The 24,509-nt window shown below is 47.4% G+C and overlaps 10 protein-coding genes across 10 annotated transcripts; 3 read left to right on the forward strand and 7 right to left on the reverse strand.

Annotated features, from left to right (window-relative positions):
* Positions 1–174: 174 nt before the first annotated feature.
* On the reverse strand, positions 175–1,665 carry N7455_000790 (uncharacterized protein; the record flags this gene model as incomplete). Its single annotated transcript, XM_040960647.2, has 1 exon — positions 175–1,665. One exon carries the CDS (start codon positions 1,663–1,665, stop codon positions 175–177), a length of 1,491 nt encoding a protein of 496 aa, XP_040808880.2.
* Positions 1,666–2,564: 899 nt separating this feature from the next.
* On the reverse strand, positions 2,565–4,680 carry N7455_000791 (uncharacterized protein; the record flags this gene model as incomplete). Its single annotated transcript, XM_065603872.1, has 6 exons — positions 2,565–3,633; positions 3,682–3,775; positions 3,836–3,880; positions 3,939–4,022; positions 4,086–4,202; positions 4,257–4,680. The coding sequence occupies 6 exons, from the start codon at positions 4,678–4,680 to the stop codon at positions 2,565–2,567; spliced, it is 1,833 nt and encodes a 610-aa protein (XP_065462363.1).
* A 2,691-nt stretch (positions 4,681–7,371) lies between these two features.
* On the reverse strand, positions 7,372–8,811 carry N7455_000792 (uncharacterized protein; the record flags this gene model as incomplete). The annotated part of the gene is made up of 2 exons (XM_040960652.2): positions 7,372–8,100; positions 8,176–8,811. 2 exons carry the CDS (start codon positions 8,809–8,811, stop codon positions 7,372–7,374), a joined length of 1,365 nt encoding a protein of 454 aa, XP_040808875.2.
* A 3,412-nt stretch (positions 8,812–12,223) lies between these two features.
* N7455_000793 (uncharacterized protein) lies at positions 12,224–13,499 on the forward strand (the record flags this gene model as incomplete). Its single annotated transcript, XM_065603873.1, has 2 exons — positions 12,224–12,635; positions 12,691–13,499. 2 exons carry the CDS (start codon positions 12,224–12,226, stop codon positions 13,497–13,499), a joined length of 1,221 nt encoding a protein of 406 aa, XP_065462364.1.
* A 201-nt stretch (positions 13,500–13,700) lies between these two features.
* Positions 13,701–15,720, forward strand: N7455_000794 (DUF4246 domain-containing protein; the record flags this gene model as incomplete). Its single annotated transcript, XM_065603874.1, has 6 exons — positions 13,701–13,769; positions 13,816–13,892; positions 13,950–14,028; positions 14,078–14,090; positions 14,187–15,055; positions 15,133–15,720. 6 exons carry the CDS (start codon positions 13,701–13,703, stop codon positions 15,718–15,720), a joined length of 1,695 nt encoding a protein of 564 aa, XP_065462365.1.
* Positions 15,721–15,927: 207 nt separating this feature from the next.
* N7455_000795 (uncharacterized protein) lies at positions 15,928–17,610 on the reverse strand (the record flags this gene model as incomplete). The annotated part of the gene is made up of 6 exons (XM_065603875.1): positions 15,928–16,210; positions 16,248–16,495; positions 16,548–16,622; positions 16,686–16,983; positions 17,048–17,158; positions 17,213–17,610. 6 exons carry the CDS (start codon positions 17,608–17,610, stop codon positions 15,928–15,930), a joined length of 1,413 nt encoding a protein of 470 aa, XP_065462366.1.
* Positions 17,611–18,406: 796 nt separating this feature from the next.
* N7455_000796 (uncharacterized protein) lies at positions 18,407–19,999 on the reverse strand (the record flags this gene model as incomplete). The annotated part of the gene is made up of 3 exons (XM_040960662.2): positions 18,407–18,928; positions 18,985–19,713; positions 19,808–19,999. 3 exons carry the CDS (start codon positions 19,997–19,999, stop codon positions 18,407–18,409), a joined length of 1,443 nt encoding a protein of 480 aa, XP_040808924.2.
* Positions 20,000–20,600: 601 nt separating this feature from the next.
* Positions 20,601–21,933, forward strand: N7455_000797 (uncharacterized protein; the record flags this gene model as incomplete). The annotated part of the gene is made up of 5 exons (XM_040960677.2): positions 20,601–20,790; positions 20,849–20,905; positions 20,957–21,024; positions 21,073–21,425; positions 21,510–21,933. The coding sequence occupies 5 exons, from the start codon at positions 20,601–20,603 to the stop codon at positions 21,931–21,933; spliced, it is 1,092 nt and encodes a 363-aa protein (XP_040808878.2).
* A 194-nt stretch (positions 21,934–22,127) lies between these two features.
* On the reverse strand, positions 22,128–23,175 carry N7455_000798 (uncharacterized protein; the record flags this gene model as incomplete). Its single annotated transcript, XM_065603876.1, has 2 exons — positions 22,128–22,964; positions 23,095–23,175. 2 exons carry the CDS (start codon positions 23,173–23,175, stop codon positions 22,128–22,130), a joined length of 918 nt encoding a protein of 305 aa, XP_065462367.1.
* Positions 23,176–23,788: 613 nt separating this feature from the next.
* N7455_000799 (putative GPI anchored protein) lies at positions 23,789–24,366 on the reverse strand (the record flags this gene model as incomplete). Its single annotated transcript, XM_040960679.2, has 3 exons — positions 23,789–24,032; positions 24,086–24,168; positions 24,223–24,366. The coding sequence occupies 3 exons, from the start codon at positions 24,364–24,366 to the stop codon at positions 23,789–23,791; spliced, it is 471 nt and encodes a 156-aa protein (XP_040808907.2).
* Between the last annotated feature and the right edge of the window lie 143 nt (positions 24,367–24,509).

Genomic DNA, 24,509 nt, shown 5'->3' on the forward strand with positions numbered 1-24,509 from the left:
GAAATCCGACACTTTCGAGAGTGTCGGATACTTCATTCCTCCGCCCTTTGCATCCAGAACACTATCGGAGTAAAAGGAATAGTCCTGCTCTTTTGCGGACGTGACACCGAATACTCTCTCTGACCCTCGTCCAATCCAATAAAGAAACCCGTTTATTGAATGTAAGGTTGAATGTTAGGTTGAAATTGTAAATGTGACAAGGACGCCCTTGTGATCGGTGGGCCACTCATTATCGGAATGGTCAGGCTCGGGCTTAGGGTCGCCAACCATGTAAGTCTCGGACTTCTCGGGAGTCAGGTTCCCCTTATAGTAGACAAAGTCTATGCGGTCCATAGGCTCCTGACGACCACCATAATCGTCGTTGCTAAGGTAGATGGGAGACCAAGTGTTGGCAGGGTCAACGGCAGGATCTGGATGGAGCTCGCGGTAGGCGTCGGTCAAGCCGGCGTCAATAGGCCCCTTGGAGGTGGGCCAGTCAAACTGCCCAATACCGCAGTGAGAGGAGTTTGTCTCATCGGTCCAGTCGAGGTGAGAGGGCGCGTTGAAATCGCCGGTAAGAAGGACGGGGACTTTGTCGGCGTTGTCGAGGGCGTCCGCCATAGCGCCGATAATTTCTTCAATCTGTCGGACATGACTGGCCCTCTTCTCAGTGTCCATCATGGCGTCGGTATCTTTTCCGTAGAAGCAAGGATCATAAGGCCCATAGGGATAAGCGTAAGGGTGGCAGTTGTGAAGGATGACCTGATTATCGTCGCCGTCGAGAGCGACTCGCACAGCAACACTGGTTTCGGTGACTGCGCCGTACTTTTCTGATATGGGATAACGGCTGATGATACTGGAGTCCCCACCCTGCCACGATTGCCAACCAAGGGCGTCTGCAATCTGAGTTGCGTGGCCATGGGTACTTTCTTGGAGACCGATGATGTCAGCACCAGAGTTGACAATGGCCGAGATTTGCTTTCGGTTGTAGTCATTGACCTTGGTACCTCCGTGCCAAAGATTCAGGGACAGAACCGTGAGTTCAGTGACAAGGGGTTTGTCAGAGGCAACTACTGGGACAGTGACATCGACGGTGGCAGTAGACCTGTCAGAAGCAGTAGCCCTAACGGTGATTTTAGAGCGACCACTCCCGCTAGGGATTCCGGAGATGATACCATCCTCAGATACACTAACCCAGTCGGCGTCCGAGCTTTCCTTGCTGTACTTGGTGTTGGGGTCCGGGGCGTGGTGTAAAAGGCCGCTCACGCGAGCCTCGAATTTCTCTCCCTCACGAGCATTTCTAGTCGTGAATTCTTCAACATTAAACGATATAGGTCCATCACCAGAAAGAAAAATATCAATGGGACCAGCAAGCACCCTGTATCCACTATCGGCCAGGAAGTAGGCTTTATAGGCGCCCCAGTTGAGGTGGGTGTCATCAATTCGTTTGATTTCTTCCGACTCACGCATCCAGTCCCAATATATGGGATCCTCTTTGCTAGGACCCTCGCCATAAATACTGTAGATACCGATCCGGTTCTTCTCCGACGGTCGGTCGGTTTTATAGTGAAATGTGAAGAAGGGACCGTCGACAAGTTCGAAGGAACTGCCGCGCTTTGAGGTGGCAGATGGGCCAATGAGGGGAACCCCAGACAGAGCTGCAAAAAGGATATCTCGAAAAAGCATGGTCTTTCGTTTTCCGTGCGTGATAGAATGACAAAGGTGATAGAACAAGTCGTCCAAAAGGATGAAATATCGCCTCTCTTGGGCAAAACAAGTAAAACGCTCGATGTACCTTGCCTCTGAGCGTCTCTATTTCTGACGATGTGCCAGATCTTATTTGCTTGTATAGTGAAGATGGCTAGTTTGGGAATAAGATCGGCGCCTGGTGCAGCCTTGAAGGAATCAGGGACAATGCAGCTTATGGGTATGGTAGAAGAGCAAATACGTGAATTGCTAGCGAAAATTGATCGAGACAGAGCAGCTAGAAATATTACTCGTACATATGTTAATGTGGGATTTTGACCTGTCTCTCTACTAAAGACATCATCAACATGATCGCCTGGGCAACGGGCACTGTGCTTATGCGCTAAAGTTGGTCCCAACACCCACTTGGCACTCATTGGGGCAGCTATTATTAAATGGCCCACCTTTTTTTTTTTTCCAAATTAAAAAACAAGTTCATTTCTGGAAAATATAAGGCAGGTTCAGAACTCTGCAATCGGTATTCTGACAAGCATCCTTTGCCAAGTTTATATACGTATTCGTTCATGTGCATTTTTATGTTGCAGTTCGGTTACACCCATTCCACCTTCCACCATAAGTAGGATTTCTATCATACCTTTTTCGAGTTAAGATCAAGTTGTAATCAATGTCGGAGGAACACTCGCCATTGATAGTACATTTAGTCGTGTATTCATCGAGCACCACGAGAGGAATCCCACGTGGTTTTGACATCTTGATGTTGAACTGACTGATGGATGTCCGATATCTAAGTCGTGGGCGCTGCGCAAGTACATAGGTAGGTAGGTAGGTAGTCTTCCCGGCACTACCGTTACAAGAGGGACCTCAATGCGTCCTATTAATCACACCCCTGCTTCCTCTCTAAATCGCTGCCCATTGAGAAATGCACAGCGACTGAACAACTTTTCCCAATGAAGCGCTTTCTCAGCATATGTCATGACTTCCATGTCAGCTTCAGTGGTGCTGTCGCTACATGTGGCGGATTTTGAGCCATGAGGGCCACCAAACAGCCGCACTGAGATATGGCTAGGCACATCGCCTGTCGAAGATTTTGGAGGTTCATCCGAGAAGGCAGGCGGCCATGACTGAAGTCGATCGCCCGCGCCTTTAGGAGCGCCATGCACGAACTGAATAATTGTCCTGCTGAAATCTCGAGCCAGCGCAAGCTGAGGGTCAGAATTATCTGCACCAGCCCTTAGGTGGTCATTGTAGAATAGGTAGGGGATATCGCTGAGATGAGCGACGCCCCACATTGACACACCCATGGAATCAAAGACTGGCGTGTATCTGGTTTGGTTGAATTCATACAGCCGGACCTGGGAGGCTCCTACGCCCCCATTTTGGACGTACTGCCACGTAAAATCAAGAACAGGGCAAGTGAACCAGATGTCACGATTTATCTGTGCAGCTCGATAGTACTGTGGTGAAATTTGGCCCTCATGCTCTGATTTGATCATGTGTTCGAAGTCATCCAGAGGATACAGGTGTAGAAGCTTCTCCTTCGTGGATTCAGAAAGTTTGTGCAGCCATAGTCCGAAACTCCCTAGAACTTCGTGGTCTGTCGCAGTGGTCGGCAGTGCGTACCAAGCGCCGTCATTTGTGACCCAGGAAGCTATTATTGGTATCCCTTTGGTGAACTTCCTTGCGCGCGTCAACTGCGAGGGTCTATCTTGAATGAAGTCATCGTCGATTGTTGGGTAAAAATACGCTTCGCCGAAAGGCGGACGGGCTGCCCGAGATGCAGTAACCGATAGGTTGGTTAGTTGTTCGAATGGAATACCTCGAAGGCACTCTAGTGTTTGCAAATCTTTGCCACCGCCACATCCTACTTGCTGTGAAATAGCAGCCGTGTTACTTGCAACCAGGTCTGGCTGGCTGTTGAAGTTCAGTCCTGGACCGCCTGACATCATTCTAAAGCCCGGATAAGCATTGGGTAGATTCAGATCTTGACTCACTTACACTGCTTGTTGAAATGGGACATCTTGATCACCACCAAAGGCCGTTAGCTGGAGTCCAATATCACTAGCCCCCACGCTTTGCCCGATAACAGTCACTAGAAGATACTCTGTCAACATATCGGTGCTTGAATCTAGGGAATAGTAGGTAAGTATACCTCTCTTAGGGTCACCGCCGAATGACTCAATGTTGTCGCGAACCCCTGATTGCTCTATATTTCAGCCTTCTATTATGGGAACAAAGAGTATCGAGACACATACACTCCAAAGCAGCACGCTGGTCGCGCAGCCCTGCATTTGTGTCTTTCCTCTCAATCAAAGCCTCACTGGTTGCAAAGCCAAATACTGAAGTGTAATCAGTACACAGTCTCGGTGCAGAGTAACAGGGACCCTTGATTCATGACTTACGGCCCAGGCGATAATTTATGCCAACATATACTAGTGGCAGCCCATCAGCAGCAGCCAATTTTACCAAACCGTCAGGCTCGTAAAGAATATCAGAAGCTGAGCCCAAAGCATGGCCACCTGTCTACTCGTTATGTCCTTCTGCGCTCATGTCCTTGTGAACTGGAGACTCACCTCCATGGATCCAAACCGCAACTGGAAGCTTAGCATCTTTCTGCGTTCCTGGTGGTCTCGCAATTCTCAAGCTCAAACAGTTTTCGCTGATGTTGGTCACACTACTCGTGAAGGGAAGTATATCCCCCGTTCCTTGCGGACACCAGGCACCGGCCCGGGTGGCGTCAATAACAGACCCTTTCACTGGTCTTGTTGGAACCGGCGCTGCGAAACGTCGCGACCCCGTGGGGGCCTCTGCGTAGAAAATGTTCTGGAAATGTTCAATTCCAGCAAAGGATAGACTGCCAAGGTAAGTGATATCTCGTGCAGAGTCCACTACCTTTAAGTTGGGAGTTGGATGAAATGTATCTAAAAGCTCCTGGTAATAGATTGCGATGATTGCCAGAAGCACGGCTACCATGGACGCAAACAGGCGGTTAGCCATGATGGCTAGAACTATGTTGTTAGGGCCCCAAGATCCCTTAAAAGCCTCACGATAGATGAGTGAGGAATTGAGGAAGGGAGTTGAAGAGTTGATAAGGTACCATGGGGCTGGTAGGGATGACGTTTACAATGTTACCGCGTTTGCTTACTACGTTTTGCCTTGTTTGCTGGCTGCATGTGGGAGGCACCAAGGCAACCAATATAACCTGGGGGGTATAATAAAACCCATATATAATGTATCTGTCTTCTTCTTTTCCCATAAGGTTTGCGAAGTTGGTTTAGCACAGGAAGATATGTTCCACTCATTTATGATTTCTGTAAACCCCAGCCGGATTGGCAAATCTGGCCCGCTAGTTAAGAATATGCGCAGATTCACAGCGACCAGGCCCCATAACAATGCCAACCTTTTATTTGCATTTTCCTCCAAAATTCAGGAGCTAACATTCTCAGAATCGCATTGTGTCGCTTCGTCGTTCGCCTCGCTTTCGTGACTTTCGGGCCCGTCCCTTTGGTGATATTATTCCCGAAGACCCGCGGCGTTAACAGGCTATATGCGAAGGACGTATATCCTTTTCCCTTATGCAGGTAGATCTAATTCCAGTTGTTAACTCTTCGTATTTCTGCTTGGGCGGAATCCATCCGCTTGACACATGATAGTGCTTACCACTTAGTTCGATAATCGAATGGTTCAAGACTTATCGAGAGTTGTCGTTTCATGAGCCGGAGTTTATCGAATTCTCATAAACCTTGAGAAAACATTTGTCCTCCGTCGATACATTTTTTCTCAGTGGGATATCATGGCCGGGTTGGCACCATTCTGTTGCGCTTGAGGGAGATTCTATTCGGGAAATCGATCTGCCCCGATGCCTTCGTTCCATGATAGCAGTGGATAAAGCCGGAGCGAATAATATAGCGGATCCGTTGGCAGCAGTTGGCGTTGGTGTAGAGGAAGATTGGTTCAGCAAGAGATACCTGCAGGTATCTGGGCAGAAGGAGCCTTCAGATGGATATTTACCGCAGGTCACACAGGGCTCATATTTGCAGGGCATTTTGCAAGACTATCGAAATTGACAATTCTTTGGGATTGCAATGCGGAATATAAAGGTTCGCCCATCGCTCATTGATAGACTTCATTATGGCCCTTGTAGACCATGGATCTAGCTTATATATGAAAAAAGTAACTCATGCAGTCGATTACTAGGTAGCAATAGACCACAACGATATTTTAAAGTTTAAAGACCAAAATCATGTTATTGGCTGGAATTAAATGCCAACCGGTTCCAGCCATTTAGAGGTGGTTGAATGCAACCTCAACCCGTGGATGAGCATCTTGCTTACCTATGCACTTGGGTTTCAACCTTCATTTTTCGCATTGATCAGACCACAACCATGCGCCACATCATGTTAGATAACATCATTGATTTCCCCGTACTCTTCTACGTAGTGTCGAACTCCTACCGTAACCACAGGCAAAACCTGGCTAATATCCAAAGGGTGGCATGTGTCCGTCGACCATTGTCAAGAATTTTGGACTCCAATTCAAGGGGAAAGGCATATCGGCTGATTGATTGAGTAGATTGTGTGGCTTAAGTACGGCTGAGGGGACGGGAAGCCCTGTTTTCCACGCCCTATGGTCGTACGTACTATGTTACGTTTCGGAGAGGATTATAATATGAACTTGTGGAAGTGATTGGTGGTTGGTGTGTGCAATGAAAGGGAGAGTTAAACTTCGGAATGGCTGGCACACTTAGGCGCCCGTAGTCTAGACCTCCTATAAAGATTGGGTCGAAGAAAAGCACGAAAGAGCCGGGAAAAGAATATACAAGAACCAGTGAAAAGCAAAACGAAATTTGAAGTCGGAGACGCTGCAGCCGTAGGCGATAACATGCACATGTTTCCCATATTGCGATAGCATGACCCATCTAGATCTATCCTTTACCGAGGATGTTCTACCATGTATGACATCATGGTGTTCGACAGGGAGGCTTGCCAGATCCCAATAATGTATAGTTATGGCAGCCTTGACAAGATCATCATGAGCGGTGACACCCCTCAACTACCTCCCACCGTGATTTCTCATATATGAAAACGAATCTATTCACTCTGAAAAGCTGTCTCTATTCGAGAGGACTTCAAGACATATAGATGAGGCTGCAATACCGTATGGCACCGGGTATTTGCAAATCCGCGAGTGGCAAGTTCTATAATAGGAAGCTATGAACCCCCACGTCTTACGATAACAGGTGGCAATCTACAAAGCTCTATGAATTTATCACCAGTCGCCACGGCTACACTTTAGGGGAATCGTTCTTCTTCTTTATGTCTGGGTCGAGTGTGCTTGAGCGAACGGTAGGAACGTCGGTGTTAAACCCCGAATATGTAAGCTTCAAGCGGGCTCGTTGATGAACTTCTCGAGAAATTCCCTAAGCTACTATAGGAGCACATTCTGTTACTCTCGATCTATAACGAGCGAGGAATATTCGCAGGTTAGAAAAAGAAATCGAGATAAACCAGTGGGCAAGCCTAAACAAACGCCTTGCTTGAAGTTGAAGAAGATCTTGACAACGGCTCGAGGGTCTTTTTGTTTGCTTCATCTTACACACTTGCTACCTAGGTCCCTAGGTAGTAATAAGTTTTTGATTTTCCTTCAGGTCATTGGCAGGGCAGTTTTAGCCTGCAAGCTACTTCCAATTCATTCCACTTCGGTAGCCAGCTTTGGATTGTCTTCAGCGACACATTCAAGGAGCATAGAGTACCGTTCCCTACTAACACTAGGAGTGTTATAGGATACTTCAATGCCGCGTGGGCGTAGATCAGCCCCCATATTATCCATTCGGTCCCACGGATACACCTCATCGGTAATGCTGATGTACTCCTCAATAACAGGGTTAAATGTGATTTCGATCCTCTGAAGTGGACATCCGTGCTTAATTGCCTTGCGTGCGAGTAGTCGTAGCCAATTTTCTTCTTCTTGGCCGAAGTCGCCCAAGCCCTCACCGCATTGCTGATCTAGGAGCGTTAAATCCCAGTGGAAGACACGGAGGCGCGGGGCAAGAAGACCGTCAGGGGGCTCGCAAATTTCGTTCCTTTTGAAGAGTTGATGACCACAAAATTGGGACGCGAGGCTAAGCTTCTCGAGGTTTTCGAACTCGCGCAAGTCAAATCCATCAAACCCGTTCTTGTGAAGGCCATATAATTTGATCGACCGAAGGGTTTTTCGGTGAATGTAGAGAATCGGTTGCAATGTTGCCAGGCTCCAATAACTATAGAGCCCTGAGGTCGCGAAGTTATCCCCAGATGAATATTTCAGCTCAAATTCCTCTAGACATCGTGGCCAACGGACGAGTGCTTCGAGCGATCTTGGAGTTAGGAGAAAGCTGCGCAGCTGAAGTTTCGTGAATGGGGCCGTTCCAGCTTTTTCCTATAAAACATGCATTCTGTTAGTACATCGGCATAAATTTGATAGAACCGGGGTACTCGAAATTCATATACATACCCTAAGCTCTTCCTGGCATATCTGGTCTCCGTAAATGGAGACACCTCCCAGTTTCAGGGTTTGGAGATTAGGGAGAAATCCAGACTTGAAATCACCCAATGCATCTATTACAAATGGTAGGTGAAGGTTATAGCGGTAGCTGGCGTCGAGTGAGAGAATATGACAACCAGATATGTGTTTGATGCCCAATTGGAGCAGCTCCCATACCGGCCTGCCCTCAAACCCCCAGATGGTCAAAGATTTGGTGGCAGTGAGCCAGGTGAGACAATCTGTTACAGCATAGAGATTGTCGACGTTTGATTGGTCATAAGTCACTGTGAGGTGTCGGCAGAGTTTCCAAAGCAATGGATTCTCTCTGAAGGTGCGATGAAGGTACTTGGAAATTTGTGTCGGTCGTCTCCAAGTGTTATCGCCGGTGTTGACCACTAACTCTGCGTACAAGTACGGCACAGTAATGCGATAAAATCGTTTACACACAAGAGAGAGTGCAACGGCCATCTCGTAGGGTTGATATTGCTCGCGTAAATATCTGAGGTCATCGATAATTGGCGCTATGTGACTAATAATCATACCCAAAAGCTCGTCGGGTAATTCGAGGATGAAGGCCCGGTCTAGAGGGCTGTGGTTGATATCCATGGTCGATATCCTTGATACTGTGAGATGTGGAAAACAAACTGGGATTCTAAAAGGTGGAGAATAGAGAATGGAGAATATGAGGGGAAACCCCTTGTTGAGCCTCACACCGTAACTTCCAGTTTTGAGCCGCACCTTCATCCCTTACTTTCAAGGCTATAATAGCTACATAACGTAATCGGTAAGCGAGCCGGCCATGTAAGCCAGCCGGCCACCCAACCCAAAACGCGTCCATGATTTAGCACTTAGTTAGTTCAACCACCCACTATGCCATCAATTCGCTCCCAATCCTCTAGAAATTCAATAGAGCAAGAGGGTAGGATTCTGTTAGCTATCCAGGCTTTCAAGAATAAAGAAATCTCTTCAATTCGCGAAGTGGCGCGCCGTTTTAATATACCACGTTCAACGCTTCAAGACCGATTACGGGGCCACCAAAATCGCGCGATTTCTCGCGCAAATTCATCTAAATTGACGGAAATCGAGGAGGAATCTCTTGAAAAATGGATTCTTTCTATGGATCTACGTGGAGCTCCCCCCCGTCCTTCTACTGTTCGAGAAATGGCGAATCTTCTTCTCGAAAAACGTGGAACTACCCCGGTTATTTCGGTTGGCGAGAAATGGGTATATAACTTTGTGAAACGGCATCCTCTCCTCTCCTCCCGATTCTCGAGACGCTATAATTATGAGCGTGCGAAATGCGAAGACCCGAAAGTTATTGGAGAGTGGTTTGATCTTGTCCAAAAAACAATTCTTCAATTTGGAATCGATCCCGACGACGTTTATAACTTTGATAAGACGGGTTTTGCGATGGGATTGATCTCTACGGCGAAAGTGATTACGAGGAGTGAATATTACGGTCGGCGCTCGCTTTTACAACCTAGAAATCGTGAATGGGTGACTGCTATCGAATGTATAAATGCTTCGGGTTGGGCCCTCCCTCCGTGTATTATTTTTAAAGGCAAAGTCTTTATTGAATCATGGTTTGACGGCCTCCCGGAAGATTGGCGATTTGAAGTTAGTCCGAACGGTTGGACTTCTGATGAAATTGGACTTCGCTGGCTTAAAAAGCTCTTTATTCCGACGACTTCTTCGCGTACGAAGGGGATATATCGGCTCTTAATACTTGATGGGCATGGAAGCCATTTAACCCCGAAATTCGACGAGATTTGTGAGCAAAATAAGGTTATACCAATCTGTATGCCAGCGCATTCATCTCATCTTTTACAACCTCTTGATATCGGCTGTTTTGCGGTATTAAAACGATCATATAGCCGGATGGTTGAGATGAAGATGCGGAGCGGGATCAATCATATTGATAAACTTGACTTCCTCGAAGCATACCCCCTCGCACGAATTGAAGCTTTTAAATCGGAGACGATTAAAAATAGCTTTAGAGCCGCTGGTTTAATACCATTTGCGCCTGATCGAGTGATCTCAAAGCTAAATATTCGTCTTCGAACCCCTACCCCCCCTCCGAGTAGGGGAAGCGATTGGGACTCGAAAACGCCCTCGAATTACATCCAATTACAAAAGCAAGCTTCGTCAATTAAAGCATTGCTTCGTACAAGATCAAGGAGCCCCCCAAGTCCTCTCAATTCCGCTATAAACCAGGTTTTAAAGGCATGCCAAATCACTATGCAATCCGCCGCATTTCTTGAGAAGGAAGTTGGCGATTTACGCGCCGCCAACGAGAAGCAGAAGCAAAAACGGACTCGGTCTACTAGGACTATCGTCCACGAAGGGGATCTCTCAGTCCAGGAGGTTCGTGAGCTACGTGCAGAGCCATTTGAAACCCAAGTAATGCGTATCAATACCTATCGTGAGCAGGTTTCGCAAGGTTTACAACAATCTGTACGGGCCGGGCGAGCATGTGGAATATGTAGATTGCCAGGGCATAGAAGAGAGACATGTCCAGATAGAGAAACCAGCTAGTTGAATTAATTTAATGGCGTTGTGGTTGAGATAAATGCATTTAAAATTAATATATTAGGCTGGGTGGCCGGCTGGCTTACATGGCCGGCTCGCTTACCGATTACGTTAACTAACTAGTTAGTTAGTTAGTTATCTACATGCATACAGGTAGTAACTAAGGCAAAATTAAGTATAGTAACGAAACGGAAGTTTTGTTCATCGAGTGCAAAAACTTACCTATTGGGGAGATGGAGAGCAACATCAAGAGCACAATACGGTATGGTCGATAAGATAGACCCATCGGACGTCTATAATTTTATATTCCTTAAGGGAGGAGGTACTCAAAGTCAGGTAGTTCAATGCTGAAAAGCTTGAGTTTCATTGCAATATGCAAGCGGATGTCGTGAGCATCCTACTTTTTAGCGGTAACAGACCTTTATGACTTGGTCATAAATTCACCCAAAGTTCGACTTCTACCACATCTTACATCCTACCTTCTTTCAATCGTTTACCTGGATGGTTTTATCTATTCACATTGACATATACCACATACACTTTGACACTTGATTCAGCACAGTTTCCAAGCCTTCTCTTTACTCCTTTCTTCCCTCACACTAACCTCACTTAACTATATAAGTGCCAAACTTGATGTGACGTTCATTCATGGATCTTTCCAGCTCCTTGCTTTCCTCCCCTCTTTTACATCGTTGCTTCCTTTACGTGGACATCTCCTTAATCTTCACTCCGCTCACCACAATTTCTGCAGACCCATCTTCACAACATGGGGGGACATATTCTCTAAGAGTAGCATCAAGGAGATTACCGACAAACTCGAGTTATTTGACCAGACCCAAATTCGAAAGCTAAATGTGAAGCCATGTGATTGCAAATGCTCCCCACGTTGCGGATGCTCGATTGCCTGGGATGAGGTTGTCAAAAGATTTCACAAGGATACCCTCGAATACTTTGACGGTTTGTGCTTCGATTGTATAAAGCACTCTCCCAGGAAAAATTCCAAGTACTGGAACCGTCCAAGTCACCAAGATGGTTATGACAAAGATTGTCGTGTTGAGCATGGCGAAGCAAGCTGGTATTTCAGTTCCATGTGGTATCGTTAGCATCAATTGATGTTAGCACGGGGAGACTTAGCAGGAAAGGGTTGAAGGAGGTTGCAGAATGGGATGGTTTGACACTTCGTTACTTTGAAGTCCAACCTTGAAATTTTCACGCTATTTTTTATTATCGGTGATCTATTGCAGCTTGAATTAAAAGCTTTGAATTTTTCCAAGTCTTGATATAACATTTTTATGTAAAGTAAGTGAGATCAGACATAAAATGGTTATTGTTCCCATCACGTCCGCTTTTGACTCTTCCGGTCTTTACCTGGAGAACCTTTCTCGCCCAACAAGGTCCAGAAGCTGTTCTTTCAGTCTTCTGCTTCTTGTTCCTCCTCCTTCCACCGTCGCTCTTCGTTCCTTGCCATACCTTCCCCCTTCTTCTCAAGATGGAGACAACCAAGTTCCCAAAGAGACCCACACTTCGATGGGACCAACATAAGCGCCTGGTGCTTTGTTGTTTGTATCGATTCTTTGTTTGTAACAAGAAAGAAACTGAAGAAATATTCTCCTACATTTTTCGAGGTCACCTAAACGAGCGCGGTATTCAAGGCTTTATTCCATTTGCCACTCTCAACACCCAGTGGGTTTGGATGAAGAAAAAGCGTGATCCAGTTTGGTCCCATGTGCATATGAACACCGCATTTGAAGCGGATGACGAGTGGAAGGAAATTTTTACACAGATTAAATCTGCAGCCAAAACTTTACGGTTCGAGCCCCGTGAGAGGATGGAGGATGACACCAACGCATCGTGCCAGAGCCCATTAGGGTCCGATGATGAACGGAACATTACATCCGTTAGTTCAGCTCGGACATATCCAATTTGCGATTACAAGCTGACTATTCATTCTCTTAGAATGTACCTGCCGTGCCAATACTTCCCCGCTTATTGTCTACTCCAGAAACTGCCAACCCGATAGTATTGGTATGCCCGACCCGGGATCGTGTTTTCAATGGAAGAACCAAACCGCCGACCAAGTCATTGACCTATGCATCGACCAGAGCATTGGCCAACAGAACGACATCCACAATGGCACTCCCACTGGACTCCATGGGTCCACCGAGCCGGTCGTCACTACCCATGGCAAGCTCTGCCTCTGGTGTGAACACGAAGGAACCACCTACGAGCCTGAGGACATCCAGGAACTTCAACACGAAGACTACAACCCCGAGAGTGGATACGAGGATCATAGTCATGGCAACCAGCATAATTACCGACAAGGCGATCCTATTATGAGAGAGTACACCCAGGGATTCACACAGTTTATGAGGGAGCTAGGCGGTAAAGTCACCTATTCGGATGAAGAATTGTTTGATTCAGAGAGCGAGTACCTGATGACACCCCAAGAACGCCCCTCAAAAGTGCACTCATTTTACGACCCACGCCTGTCCTTGCCTGCAGGCCTAGAACAGGCGCTCCTAGCTTCTGAGGATAATTCAGACTGGTGCGCTGACAGAAGCCCAACCAATTTGACTGATTTTGGGACCCCTGCGATCTCAATGGAAGACCTACGCGGTGCCCTTGACGATGATCGAATCTCCACACAAAAGACTCTTTCCAACTTCCGTTTCCCCCAGAATCACACGGCTCACGATGAGGCGCCCGACGACGGCTTCGGTGGTAGAGGGTGTTGCAGTATGCGTGGCCCCCAAATGATGGAATGAGGGTGGAAACCCTACGCCATATTTCCGTAGAAGCTCTTCGCCAGGTTGAAAACCAGTCAACAACTCACTTTGATCATCAGGAGGAGATGGATGTATTGATGTATGACGGCAATACTTGGAACCAAGTGTAGGAAGAGTGAGATGGATACTACATAAATGTGTATGAAGTAATACTCTTCTCCTGCAATCTCTCACGCCAAGATGGCTTCAAACTCGAGTCCGCAGCTTCAAATGCCGGGGTTTAATGTAGATTTGAACTGTATGCCCAATGTGAGAACTGAGCATTTTTCTTATACGACACGCGCTAACAGGCTAGCGAAATATTTTCGGTATGGGAATCAATGGGTTTCGGAATGGTCTAGATAAGGACCACCATGCATTTGGCTGCATGTAGTATGTTTTGTTGGTGTGCCTGCGGGCGATGTCTTGAGGTTGACGCAGATTCTCTAGTAACTTGATTACTCACCAAGAGATTCTCATGATGCGGGTCATGGATATGACCACAGATGAGCCCGGATGGGATCAAAAGGTGCAAAGGTCTCATCGCTATTTCTAATCTTATTTCTAACATTTTACAGGTCTTCGATGAGGGTATCACGGCTGAATGGCGGAATAAAATCTTCCGCCTTGGACAATACATGACTCCGAAGACGATGGATTGGATTATCAAAGAGCTTCAATGAAAAGCCGGCGTCTTCAAAGAGAAAGGCCTTGTCCATGTCTTTGATGTGGGTGTGGTTAAGTCCGATACAGCCGTGTCGAAAGAACTACAGCAGGCATTAAAAGAGGCCGTGGAGCCCCTGGAGAACATTTCAGACCAGAAAGATTATCACCCGGGATCTGACTACAAGGTGGTCAATATAGTGAACCCCTCGTTATTCCCCGTAAGATACGGCCAGACTCATGTTCTCGCAAATCGAACTATCGGTCTGCATGACTGCCCAAGCAGTGTGGGGCAGGGAGATTTGATCCCCGTTCCCTCCAGCGAGAACTGCCGTCCACCTAATGAATACAACGAACGCTACTCTCGCATCCCGGAGACGGATATTCCAGTCTTTAGTGAAAAGTTCCAATCGCTCCCGTGTGACGTGGAACTCACTCATGACGCCGGCTGCAGAATTGTCTCGTACATCAACAATGTCCATCCCGTCGACCATAAAGGGCTATATGACGTGATCGAGAAGATCATCGCTCGTGCAATCCCACTCTGGGATCAGAGCTTAACAGAATTTTGTAGCAACAGAATCAATTACCGGAGCGTCGAATTCGGTGACCATACGGAGCCTGAACCGACTTGGCCTGAGAAAGACAACAAAGATGAGCAATACGAGGCTGAACAGAGGTTCTGGGAACGCAATTGGCAGTGGAAAATTACCCGGCCTATTCTACTCCCTGAACCGCAAGAATTCACTTTCCCTGGACAATGGCGCAGGGTCAATCTACGGAGTCAATTCCCCAAAACGAAGCTGCAGGTCATCGTGAAGTTGGCCAACATCGAATTGACCACTGATAACCCCGAGTATGGAGGGGGGTCGTGGCACCTCGAGGGACAGCTAGTGAGTAACTCGTACCCCCCCCCACATCCAGCTCCCCGTTCAGTTACCTATTCATCTCCTCGTATTAATCCAATCAGAACGAGCGTATTTGTGCCACCGCAATCTACTACTACGACAGCGAAAACATCACCGAGGGCACCCATGGTTTCCATCAACATGGAATGGACAACATGATAAATATCAAGTACTGTCGTGGGCAACACCAGTTCCTACAAGCGGTGTATGGCTTTGGCGATAACGTCCGGGGCAGGGGTAGCACTAATGTCACACAAGACCTTGGCGTAGTCGTCTGCCAGGAAGGCCGACTCCTCACGTTCCCTAACACCGTCCAGAGCCGAGTTTCCCCGTTCTCCCTAGACGACCGATCTAAGCCTGGCCATCGTAAAATTCTCGCGTTATTTTTGGTGGATCCTCATCGGCGGGTTATCTCCTCTGCCAATGTGCCTCCGCAGAGAGAGGACTGGGGTGGCAAGAGGCAGCAGGCTGTGAACCAAGTGCTATCAAGACTACCGTTGGAATTGCAGTACATTGTTCAGAGCTATATTGACCCCTTAATGACTATGGACGAGGCCAAGGCGCACAGGTTGGAGCTTATGAAAGACCACGGGCTCAAATCGGAGAGACTCAACCAAAATTTTGAGACGGGGAACTTCCGCCTCTACTAGGGGAACAAAAGAACGAGTTCAATTCAGAGGTTATGAGAAAGCAGTAGAAGCCAGGTAGCAGTACCAAGTAGCAGTAAATATTTGATCTCGCACATAGTAACTCGGCACCCGTGCGTACGAGAATGAGAGAGATAGATCAGAAAATTCATAGAGTAACAAACATCAACGTTGGCCCGATTCTATTCACAGCTCATCTTGTTCAACTGGTCATATTATCGATTTCCCGTACGGGATATCCGGGTTAAATTGGGGATGATTCCCGATGCTCTCGTATTTATTTGCAGTCGGCAACGGCCTATCCATTTGCGCCTGAGTCGCGGTAGGAAGCCTCGGGCCACGCATAAGGGGATTTGTAGGATTGTAGTCATATATCCACAGACGGTTAGAGTTATCGGGGGCTGTTCCTGTGTAGAACTTCCAACGCATCCAAGGACCATTCAGGCGTTTTGTTCCCCGTCCAGGAAGAACGACAACCGGGATCGAATCCCAACTGGCTGCCATATATTTTTTTCTCTTTCTCATCCCACATGTTAACTTCCAATTCTCTCACTAGCATGGCTTTCTTGCTTCCGTCGCCCAAAGTTACGACTAGGACACCCAAAATTCGAGGTAAAGGGTAACTAACGTCATTAGCTTGTAGATTGGTACTTAGTCGGGTCACGTCCTCATCATAAAGAACCATATAATCGGCTCCGGTATCATCCTTGAACTGGAATTCAAAGGGCCCAGGTTGTGTCTTCCCGCCTGTCATGGGAATTCGAAGAGCAATTGAGGTCTAAGAAAATGTTAAACCCAGCATTTGGCATTAGAAAATTGTATAAACATACCTCGGCTGCCCACTTTCTGGACCCTGTTCCACATTCGATCACAGCTTGTTGACTGCTAGGTCCAGGTCCATCAATCTAAATAATTCAAATCAGCATACTCTTGTATCTCCTAATATCGGGGCATCTGACAGGACTTACGCCCTCCACCCAAAAGCCCGTCTCGTTTCCCTTGTGTGCATCGTAGAGATATTGGAATTCATTCCACTTGAAGGGCCTTGGTGCGCAGAGCTGAGCACCCTTGTGCCAGTATGTGACAAAACCATGACACCAGTTCAAGACACCCGATTGGTAGGCTAGTATGACATTTTGAATGTTGCTAGCGATATTGTACTTGTCCTTGATGGCATTACTTTGAGCCCATTCCAGAATAGATTTCAGATTCTCCAGGCGTTGCACGACAGGCCAATTTAGCCCGTGCTCTGCAGCCAACTTTTTACTAAATGGGACCAGAAATATTAGCGATTGTCAATATATTCATATTGAGTTGTGTAATGACTGACTCGCGTCCCTTCTGCTCGAACAAAAACTCTTCCAGTTTATCTTCATAGACATGAGGCATGATGTTCTCCTTGATCCGCTCGCGGCATCTTGTGATTTGAGACTCCAGATCACTATACACCATTGGTTAGTAGTTGTATTTCCCGTATCAACTAGTTGGAGCTTACTCATTAATCAGATCAGGCTCTCTTGGATTCCAGCCTTTGGGTGCCTTCGCCCGATCTGTAATGGCAGTCTTTACCGGACGCCATTTCTGCTTGGGAGGCCTTGGTGGCATAGGTTCAAGCTTCTTTTTAGAATAGTCGGTTTTCAGATCGGCCAAAAAAGCGTTCACATCCAAAGGTTTGGGTTGAGGCTCCTCTTTCTTTTGTTTCTTTTTTACGGAGCCTGACTCTGCCTGCGAATCATCTGGTGCTCCCCTCTTTTCCTTAGGTCGTATAGGGAGATCGCCTGCAAGTTGACCTCTAACCGCTTCATTGCGCCGTTCTTGCTGTTTCTCGCTAAAGAAACCCTGAGGTTTTCGGGACCGCCGGGGAGGTTTGCCATCGCCCGGGTTATCGGACATTTTGAAATAGAAAGCGGTTATGGGATGGCTAGTATTTCTTAGAGATATGGAGGACGAAGCAAGAATCAGACAACCATGAGCACGAAGGGTTTATCGATGTATTTTGTATGGAATTGGTTTTCTTTGATGAAGATTCGTTCGAGTTGCTTCTTCGGATTTTCTTTGTGTATTTTTTCATATGAAAGGATATGGAATTGTAATTGGAAACCCAAGCCCGAGTCTCGATTCTTTGAAGCTACTAAAAGCATATCTGCTTACACTAATCCCCAATCTTTGTCGCTGTCGGGCCAGGCACCAGCGCGTAAGACACATTTCGAACCTATAAACCCAAATGTTACATCTATAATATCAATATCCATTAATGTACGTATACCACTCCATCCGGAAGATTTACTTAGAACGTAGTAATACCGCTGTATGAATCCCAAATATCAAAGGTTATATATAAGTCTCTTGCACGGAATATGCTTTTTTTACTGCCTTCGTATACACCTAAAAAAGATCACGAAAAAGACCACTAAAAAGACACAAGGCCGCATGAGCGGCCGACTATTCTTGTATCCCTAACATCAGAACATCAAAATTTACATTTTCTTTTCGCGATATCTCAATCTCCACTGGTTAGATTTTGTTTAAAATTGAGACTTATACTTATATAGCTATCGGAACTCTGTATTCCAAATTTGAACTCTATACAATTAGTGGAAGGCCAGAATATAGCGATTACAAGACGCCGGTTTGTAAGCGCTAAGACCCCCTTAATGGGCTATGATGGGCTCACGTAGAACCAGATATGTCAAATCCTTAACTGCTCCTCAAACTTCGCCCACTGGCCTTTTACCTTACACGCGGAGGTCCAGTAGTTCCCCTTGTCGTCTTTCCCGAGGATAAAGAAACCATCCGCAGGCTTCACAGGGCCGTGGTTCTCCTGAACATACGAAGGCCTGCATGGCACACTATCATCCCTTGGGCCCTGGCGAGCCGGGGAAAAGTCCAAATTGAACAAGCCAGCTTTTGACCAATTGGAGAAACCGATTTGGGCCATGCCACCATCCCCAAATACGACAATAGGTAGACCGGTCCCGGAAGTGCGAACCATGGCGTAGTATGCTTCGTGTTGAGCACGCGTGCCCTGCTCGTTAATGGCGCGCCGGACCTGCCGTGCGAGCCAGCTAAGTGGCTTGGAAGCTACGTCGCCCGCGGTAACAAGTACATTGGCCCAGCCGAAAGCGTTCCCGACGTAGGGATGCTCAGTGGAGGCTGGTAGGAGGTCGCCTTCGAAAGATTTGCGGAGCGACATGGCGATTGATGCAGCTACCTAAAGAGGGAGCGGTGTCAGTAACTTATTTAACGGGTGCAGGTATCAGGACTTACCGTTCTCTCGGGGTTCATCCCCATCTCGCCAACCACACAGCGTAAGATCCAGGCCGTCAGAACGTCGTTCTCGGTCAAAAACACCTTTGAGGCGTCTTCGCCGTTCGCAATCGCCTCAGTACGAAGCTCCTCAACAGCCTTCTCCCATTGTGGCCGCCAATACGTTTCTGGAATACAGACCATGCGGTTCTCCTTGGCTCGGACAAGCATATCGACCCCATAACCCAAACCCCACCGCAGCAAACCCACCAGTCCGACCCTCCTGTCGGTCAACACGTGTTCCTCAGTGGTGGGCCGCGATCCCTGGGCGAGAGAGTGGAATGGATCCGAATCAAGACCACATGGGATCAATACTTCGGCTGCTTTTCCCCAAAGCATGGAACTCCATCCCTCGACAACATACTGCATGCCCAGCGCATCGAAGGTAACATGCTGCCACTGCAGTACTACAACCGTCTTGTCGGTGAAAGAGTTAACACGCAGCCCTAAGACAGGAAGGTCGGAGGTGAGGTAATCATTTATCCCGTTGGGTTTGTAACCAGGCTCCCATGCCAGGCCTTCTAGGTCATCCGGGTCGCCGACGACACAAGGTCGATCTTGTGGCTTCGGTATCCGAGATGCTGTCGGGTGCGAAGCGGCAGGCATGGCATGGTCAACATGCGCGAAGGAGATTGCTGGTCTCTCGGCTGAGAACTTGGCTGGAATGTGCCATTCGATTTTACCAGAGGCCTATTTGGTAACATCGGTAGTGTTAGTATACACTTGTGGGGAATTTCTTATGTTTATGCAGCTCCAGACTGTCCCGGATATCGTCCATTCTTACGTTCTTCCTGAGTCTTCCTCCTAGCCTTTGCCACCCCTCTTGCTTGACCAAGCCTTCAAGGGACTCGCGCAATCTTTCTGGATCGAGGACTGCATCGAATACGAGGGTTACAGCCATGTTGTTACCCTGTACAAGCAGGCTATCCTCAAAGAAATGGAGCGGCACAACTCGATCGCCTAGAATTGGCTCCATGGTGGGCTGACGCCCAAACGGCAATTTCATGTTGTGAATTGGTCTATCACGGGCAGTAACCAGACTACGGAGTACATCAAAGAAAAATCACCTCGGGCTTCTTGCTCCGGAGAAAGAAATCATCACATGCATTATTTAGCCGGCAACCCCTATTCCCAGATGCGACCAAAAGGATGGCGCGGGGGGCCGTTTCGTGTTTTCCCTAAAGGCTAGATCTAATGCACACTATATTAGTGTCGATCTCCACTTGATGTCAATTTTCTTGAGCATTGATGAGTCTTCCCTCAGGATATTTTCCGCCAGCGTTGAATAAGTACCATTTGTGGGGGACATGGAACAATATCTTTGTGATAGGTTAAGAAAGGACAGTTTACGGCAGTTAGCTCTGCGCGAAGGATGAGCTAGAACAGACTAGCCCCCAATTAAGTTTTATGAATCTCCAATGTTACTGGTTACTTTTTTTTTGCTGCCGTTCTGGATCCCCTTTGACAGGCGTTCAGGCCGCATGGCGGGAAATTACCGACATCTGGACGGGAATATATACAATATAGAGGCAGAAGACCCAGATTGATATGGATCGAATTAAATCCACAATCAGATTATGGATCTGGCTACGACCCCGGGAATGCTGCCCCCAGAGGGCCAGGAATCGCATTTCCATGAGCCCTATAACTCGTTGCAAACAGGCACTGTCATCGCCTTTGGCATCACCTATCTCATTGCCACCATTTTCCTTGCTCTTCGCTATTTCCAGGCTTTCAAGCTGACCAAGAAAATCGAGGTAGATTTGAGTATGATACGAACCTCCTCGAGAATCTGCTAGACACTTACCTCTACTACACTCGATAGTCACTATCACGATTTCCTATGGCGTTGCGCTAGTCTATTTCGTGACTGTGGTTAACTGTAAGTCTCGCGTATCTTGTGTTTAAGCTATAATCTGACAATATTAAATAGTAATGAACTATGGCTGGGGAAAGCACATGTGGAATGTTAGCCTGGAGGATCTCATGGAGTTCAATAAGGTGAGACTTCTTTCTATATTTTGGAGCACGCTGGCTAACAAGAAGCAGCGGTTGCTCGTCAATACGTTGACTTATTTGATATGTCCATGCATCACCAAGATGGCCATTCTGTCTGTCTTATTTCAAATCAATCCCGCAAAGGTATACCGCTACCTCGTCGTGGCTGTCGCAGTCGCGATCTTTGCATACACCCTGACATTATGTATCATCACCGGAGGACCATGCAATCCCCTCCATGCGGGAACTACGGCGTGTCTAGAAAATGTCGCCCTTTCTCAGGCAGTTCTGAATATTGCCTCTGATTTAGCCGTGATCGCCATCCCGATCCCGACGATCCACGGTCTACATTTCTCAGCGAAACAAAAACTCACGGTCGGCTGTCTATTGGCTCTAGGATCTGGGTACGTATTTCCTCATCTGTTAACACATCTGTGTTATTCCATTTTTTTCTCTAGAAACAATCCCCGCTAACCCCCACCTCGCAGCGTCATCATCTGTTCAATAGCACGGCTACCATACGTCTTGCTCCTCGGCAAAACTACCGATACAACCTATACCGAAGCAATTCTAGGAGTGTGGTCCCTCGTCGAGGTCAACCTCGGTATCATCTGCGCCTGTGCAATGCGGTTCAAGCGCCTGATTGCGGTATATCTGCCGCGACTGTCACTGTTCTCGTCACGCTCGCACGGGAGTGCAAAAATCACAGAGGACACACCTATAATAAACAGGTTCCAGCCCAAAAACAGTGGAGGGGAGCACTCGTACCAGCTGCACAGCGTCCAGGATGGGCACGTCAATCCATTTGCCGGCACAAAAGATATCTCCGTTCACCGATCATTCCAGGTAGATGAAGAACGCACACACGTGTATCGTGGGAGCAATGATAGCGGTGACAAAATTTTGGCTTAAGGCATAATATGTCAAGAAAATATATAGATTTATTTCATTACTTCTCGCCATCACGTTTTCATGAGTTATTACTGTGTACGATGTAGAATTTCACGGAAATACTCGAATGAAAAGAAACACCAAAGATAAAAAAGAATTTCCATGTGTGCAGCAAGCTATCGTATCGTAGTAAAGTAAAAAGTAAACAACCCCATCTATTCATCCCCAGACAAGCCACGCAACTCGCCAGAGTAAACCCGTTCACCAGAACTCACAAAGAGAGCATTATCATTATCATCCCCATCGCTCAATTCCAACGGATTCTCAGGACCACCACCCTTGAACGAACCAGGAGACTCCTCATCCTCAAAATAATAACCACCAAGACCCTCAAAATTCTCCCTCGCCCCCCTCTTCTCCAGCATCATCCTGATCTTATCCATAATATCTTCAATTTGAGTAGAGATATTGTCCAGCTCATGGTACATCTGACGCGCCAACCAGGTCTCACACTTGCCCCCATGTCGGTCCTGGACTCGCTGGTCGTAATGCGACACCGCGCGCGAAACCGGGGTGTACATAGCGGAGATTTCATTGTGCTCCTCGGGCAAGTATTCAGAGACTGGCTCGTAGGAAGTCTCCCTCTCGTCGGACGAGTAGTTGAATAGACTCAACTCCAACCCCCGGGGGACGACGAACTCTGAAGGCGGGAGGTCTGGGTGTTCAAATGGGTTTGTGGACTTGGTAGAAGCAGTGTCCTTTACAGCCTTCTGATCCGACGACGACTTGGGTGAGAGTTCACGTTGAGTGCGCTCGGGAGATGCGGGCTGCTGCATTCCATGTGACATGGCAGACTTGGTTGTGCTGTTGTCTCTCTTGGGCTCCTTTTTGTGTGAGCGCTTGTGTGATTTCTTGAAGGTCTTGGAGTTAATCGACGCCTGGGAGATGGTCTCCATTGAGGAACTCATCCTCAGGCGCTTGGCCTCAGATCGACCTCCCCTCTTGCGTTTCTTTGTCTTAATCGACCCAGAAGGGTTGGCATCGAGGAGATCCTATAGTGCATATGTATATCAGTATCTTTGTTATCATCCGCAGGCTGTGGGGATATGGTATTCAATATAGATCCATGGATAGTATGAAGGCTGATTTAAGTGATGTAAGTGTGTAGTTGTGAAACCGGACCTTCACCTGTTCAGCATCATGAGTAGGATCTTTGAGGCGGGCTGAAGCCTGCACCGTTTCCTTTGGAGTAGCCGGCATCATTCTGGTCAGATTGGCGATGAAACAGGGATATCAAAGGTGTCTATTGGGCATAGGAGATGAAGATATAGAGATGGAGAGGGATAGTGAATCGTTGCGCAGACAGAGTATTGGCATCAATTTATAGATGTGCATAGCAGAGAACGACAAATGAGAATGGCAAATAATATTGACAAACACTCCGGTGTCAAACTCGACGTAGTATCAGATGCATGTGTAGTAATCAAGATGGCAAGATGTGAAGATGATAAGTAATAGTTTAGGTTGGTTGAATGCACATGAAAACCAGTACAAGTAGAGTATCGGATTCCATAAGGAAAATAAGTAGAAAGTAAAAGATCATGCTTGATCGAAGATGTGAATATAATAAAAAGCGTTATGTCCAGGAGAATAGTGCGCAAAAATCAACAAAAGATAAGCTCCACAAGAAAGGCAGACGTGAAAAGATAACCCAAGAGGGCTCATTATGTATTATCTAAGACGTAGACAAGACATATACACCAGAAGAAGAACCCACAGCCGTAAACACCCGATAGCATCGTGTGGATATCATCAAAATGATCACACCCAGTCACGACGCTATCTCTTCATGATACCATTGACACACTCAACTGATTTACAGAAGGAGGGCAACGGCACCGAAGACGGCAGCCAGACCGGCACCAGCACCGGTAGCGGCGTTGATGGCACCGGCGTTGAAGGCGGGCTGGGAGGGGGTGGCAGCGCTGGAGGGAGCGCTGGGCACACCGGTGGGGCCAACACCGGGGACCAGAGGGGTGGAGGTGGCGACGCTGGGGACGACGGGGATGAGGGGAACGCTGCTGGCAGCCACGGGGGTGGAGGTCACGGCGGCAGCAGAGCTGAGGAATATGTTAGATTGGATTGATTGGTCCTGTTGGAGGGAAATTCTTACCAGGACTTGCACTCAGTCACGGTGGAGGTCGAGATGGGACGAGTGACGGTGTAGGGACCGTGGGTCATGGTGATGTGGCCGGGCTGGAATTGCTGTTAGTATGGGTGTTGCCGACTTGCTGGATAAGGTAAACATACGGTGGAGATGCTGTAGGTCTGGCTTCCGTGAACAATGGAGGTGGCCTCGGGGCAGTAGGTGGTGTACTCGGTAAGAGTCTCGGTGACAACACCGGCCATGGCACCAGCGGCACCGAGAGCGAGAGCGGCAATAGAGAAACGCATTGTGATAGAGTTGATCGAGATGATTGGAATGGTTCCAAAAATGTTCCGAGATAAGGTTATTTAAAAGAATGACAGGGTTTAAAAGAATGTAATCGGTTGAAAACCGGGGATTTTAAAGAATGTATGCGTGGGTGAAGAAGAGA

Source organism: Penicillium solitum (genome assembly GCF_028829755.1).
Source record: "Penicillium solitum strain IBT 25940 chromosome Unknown utg000001l_segment0_segment0, whole genome shotgun sequence".
NCBI lineage: Eukaryota > Fungi > Ascomycota > Eurotiomycetes > Eurotiales > Aspergillaceae > Penicillium > Penicillium solitum.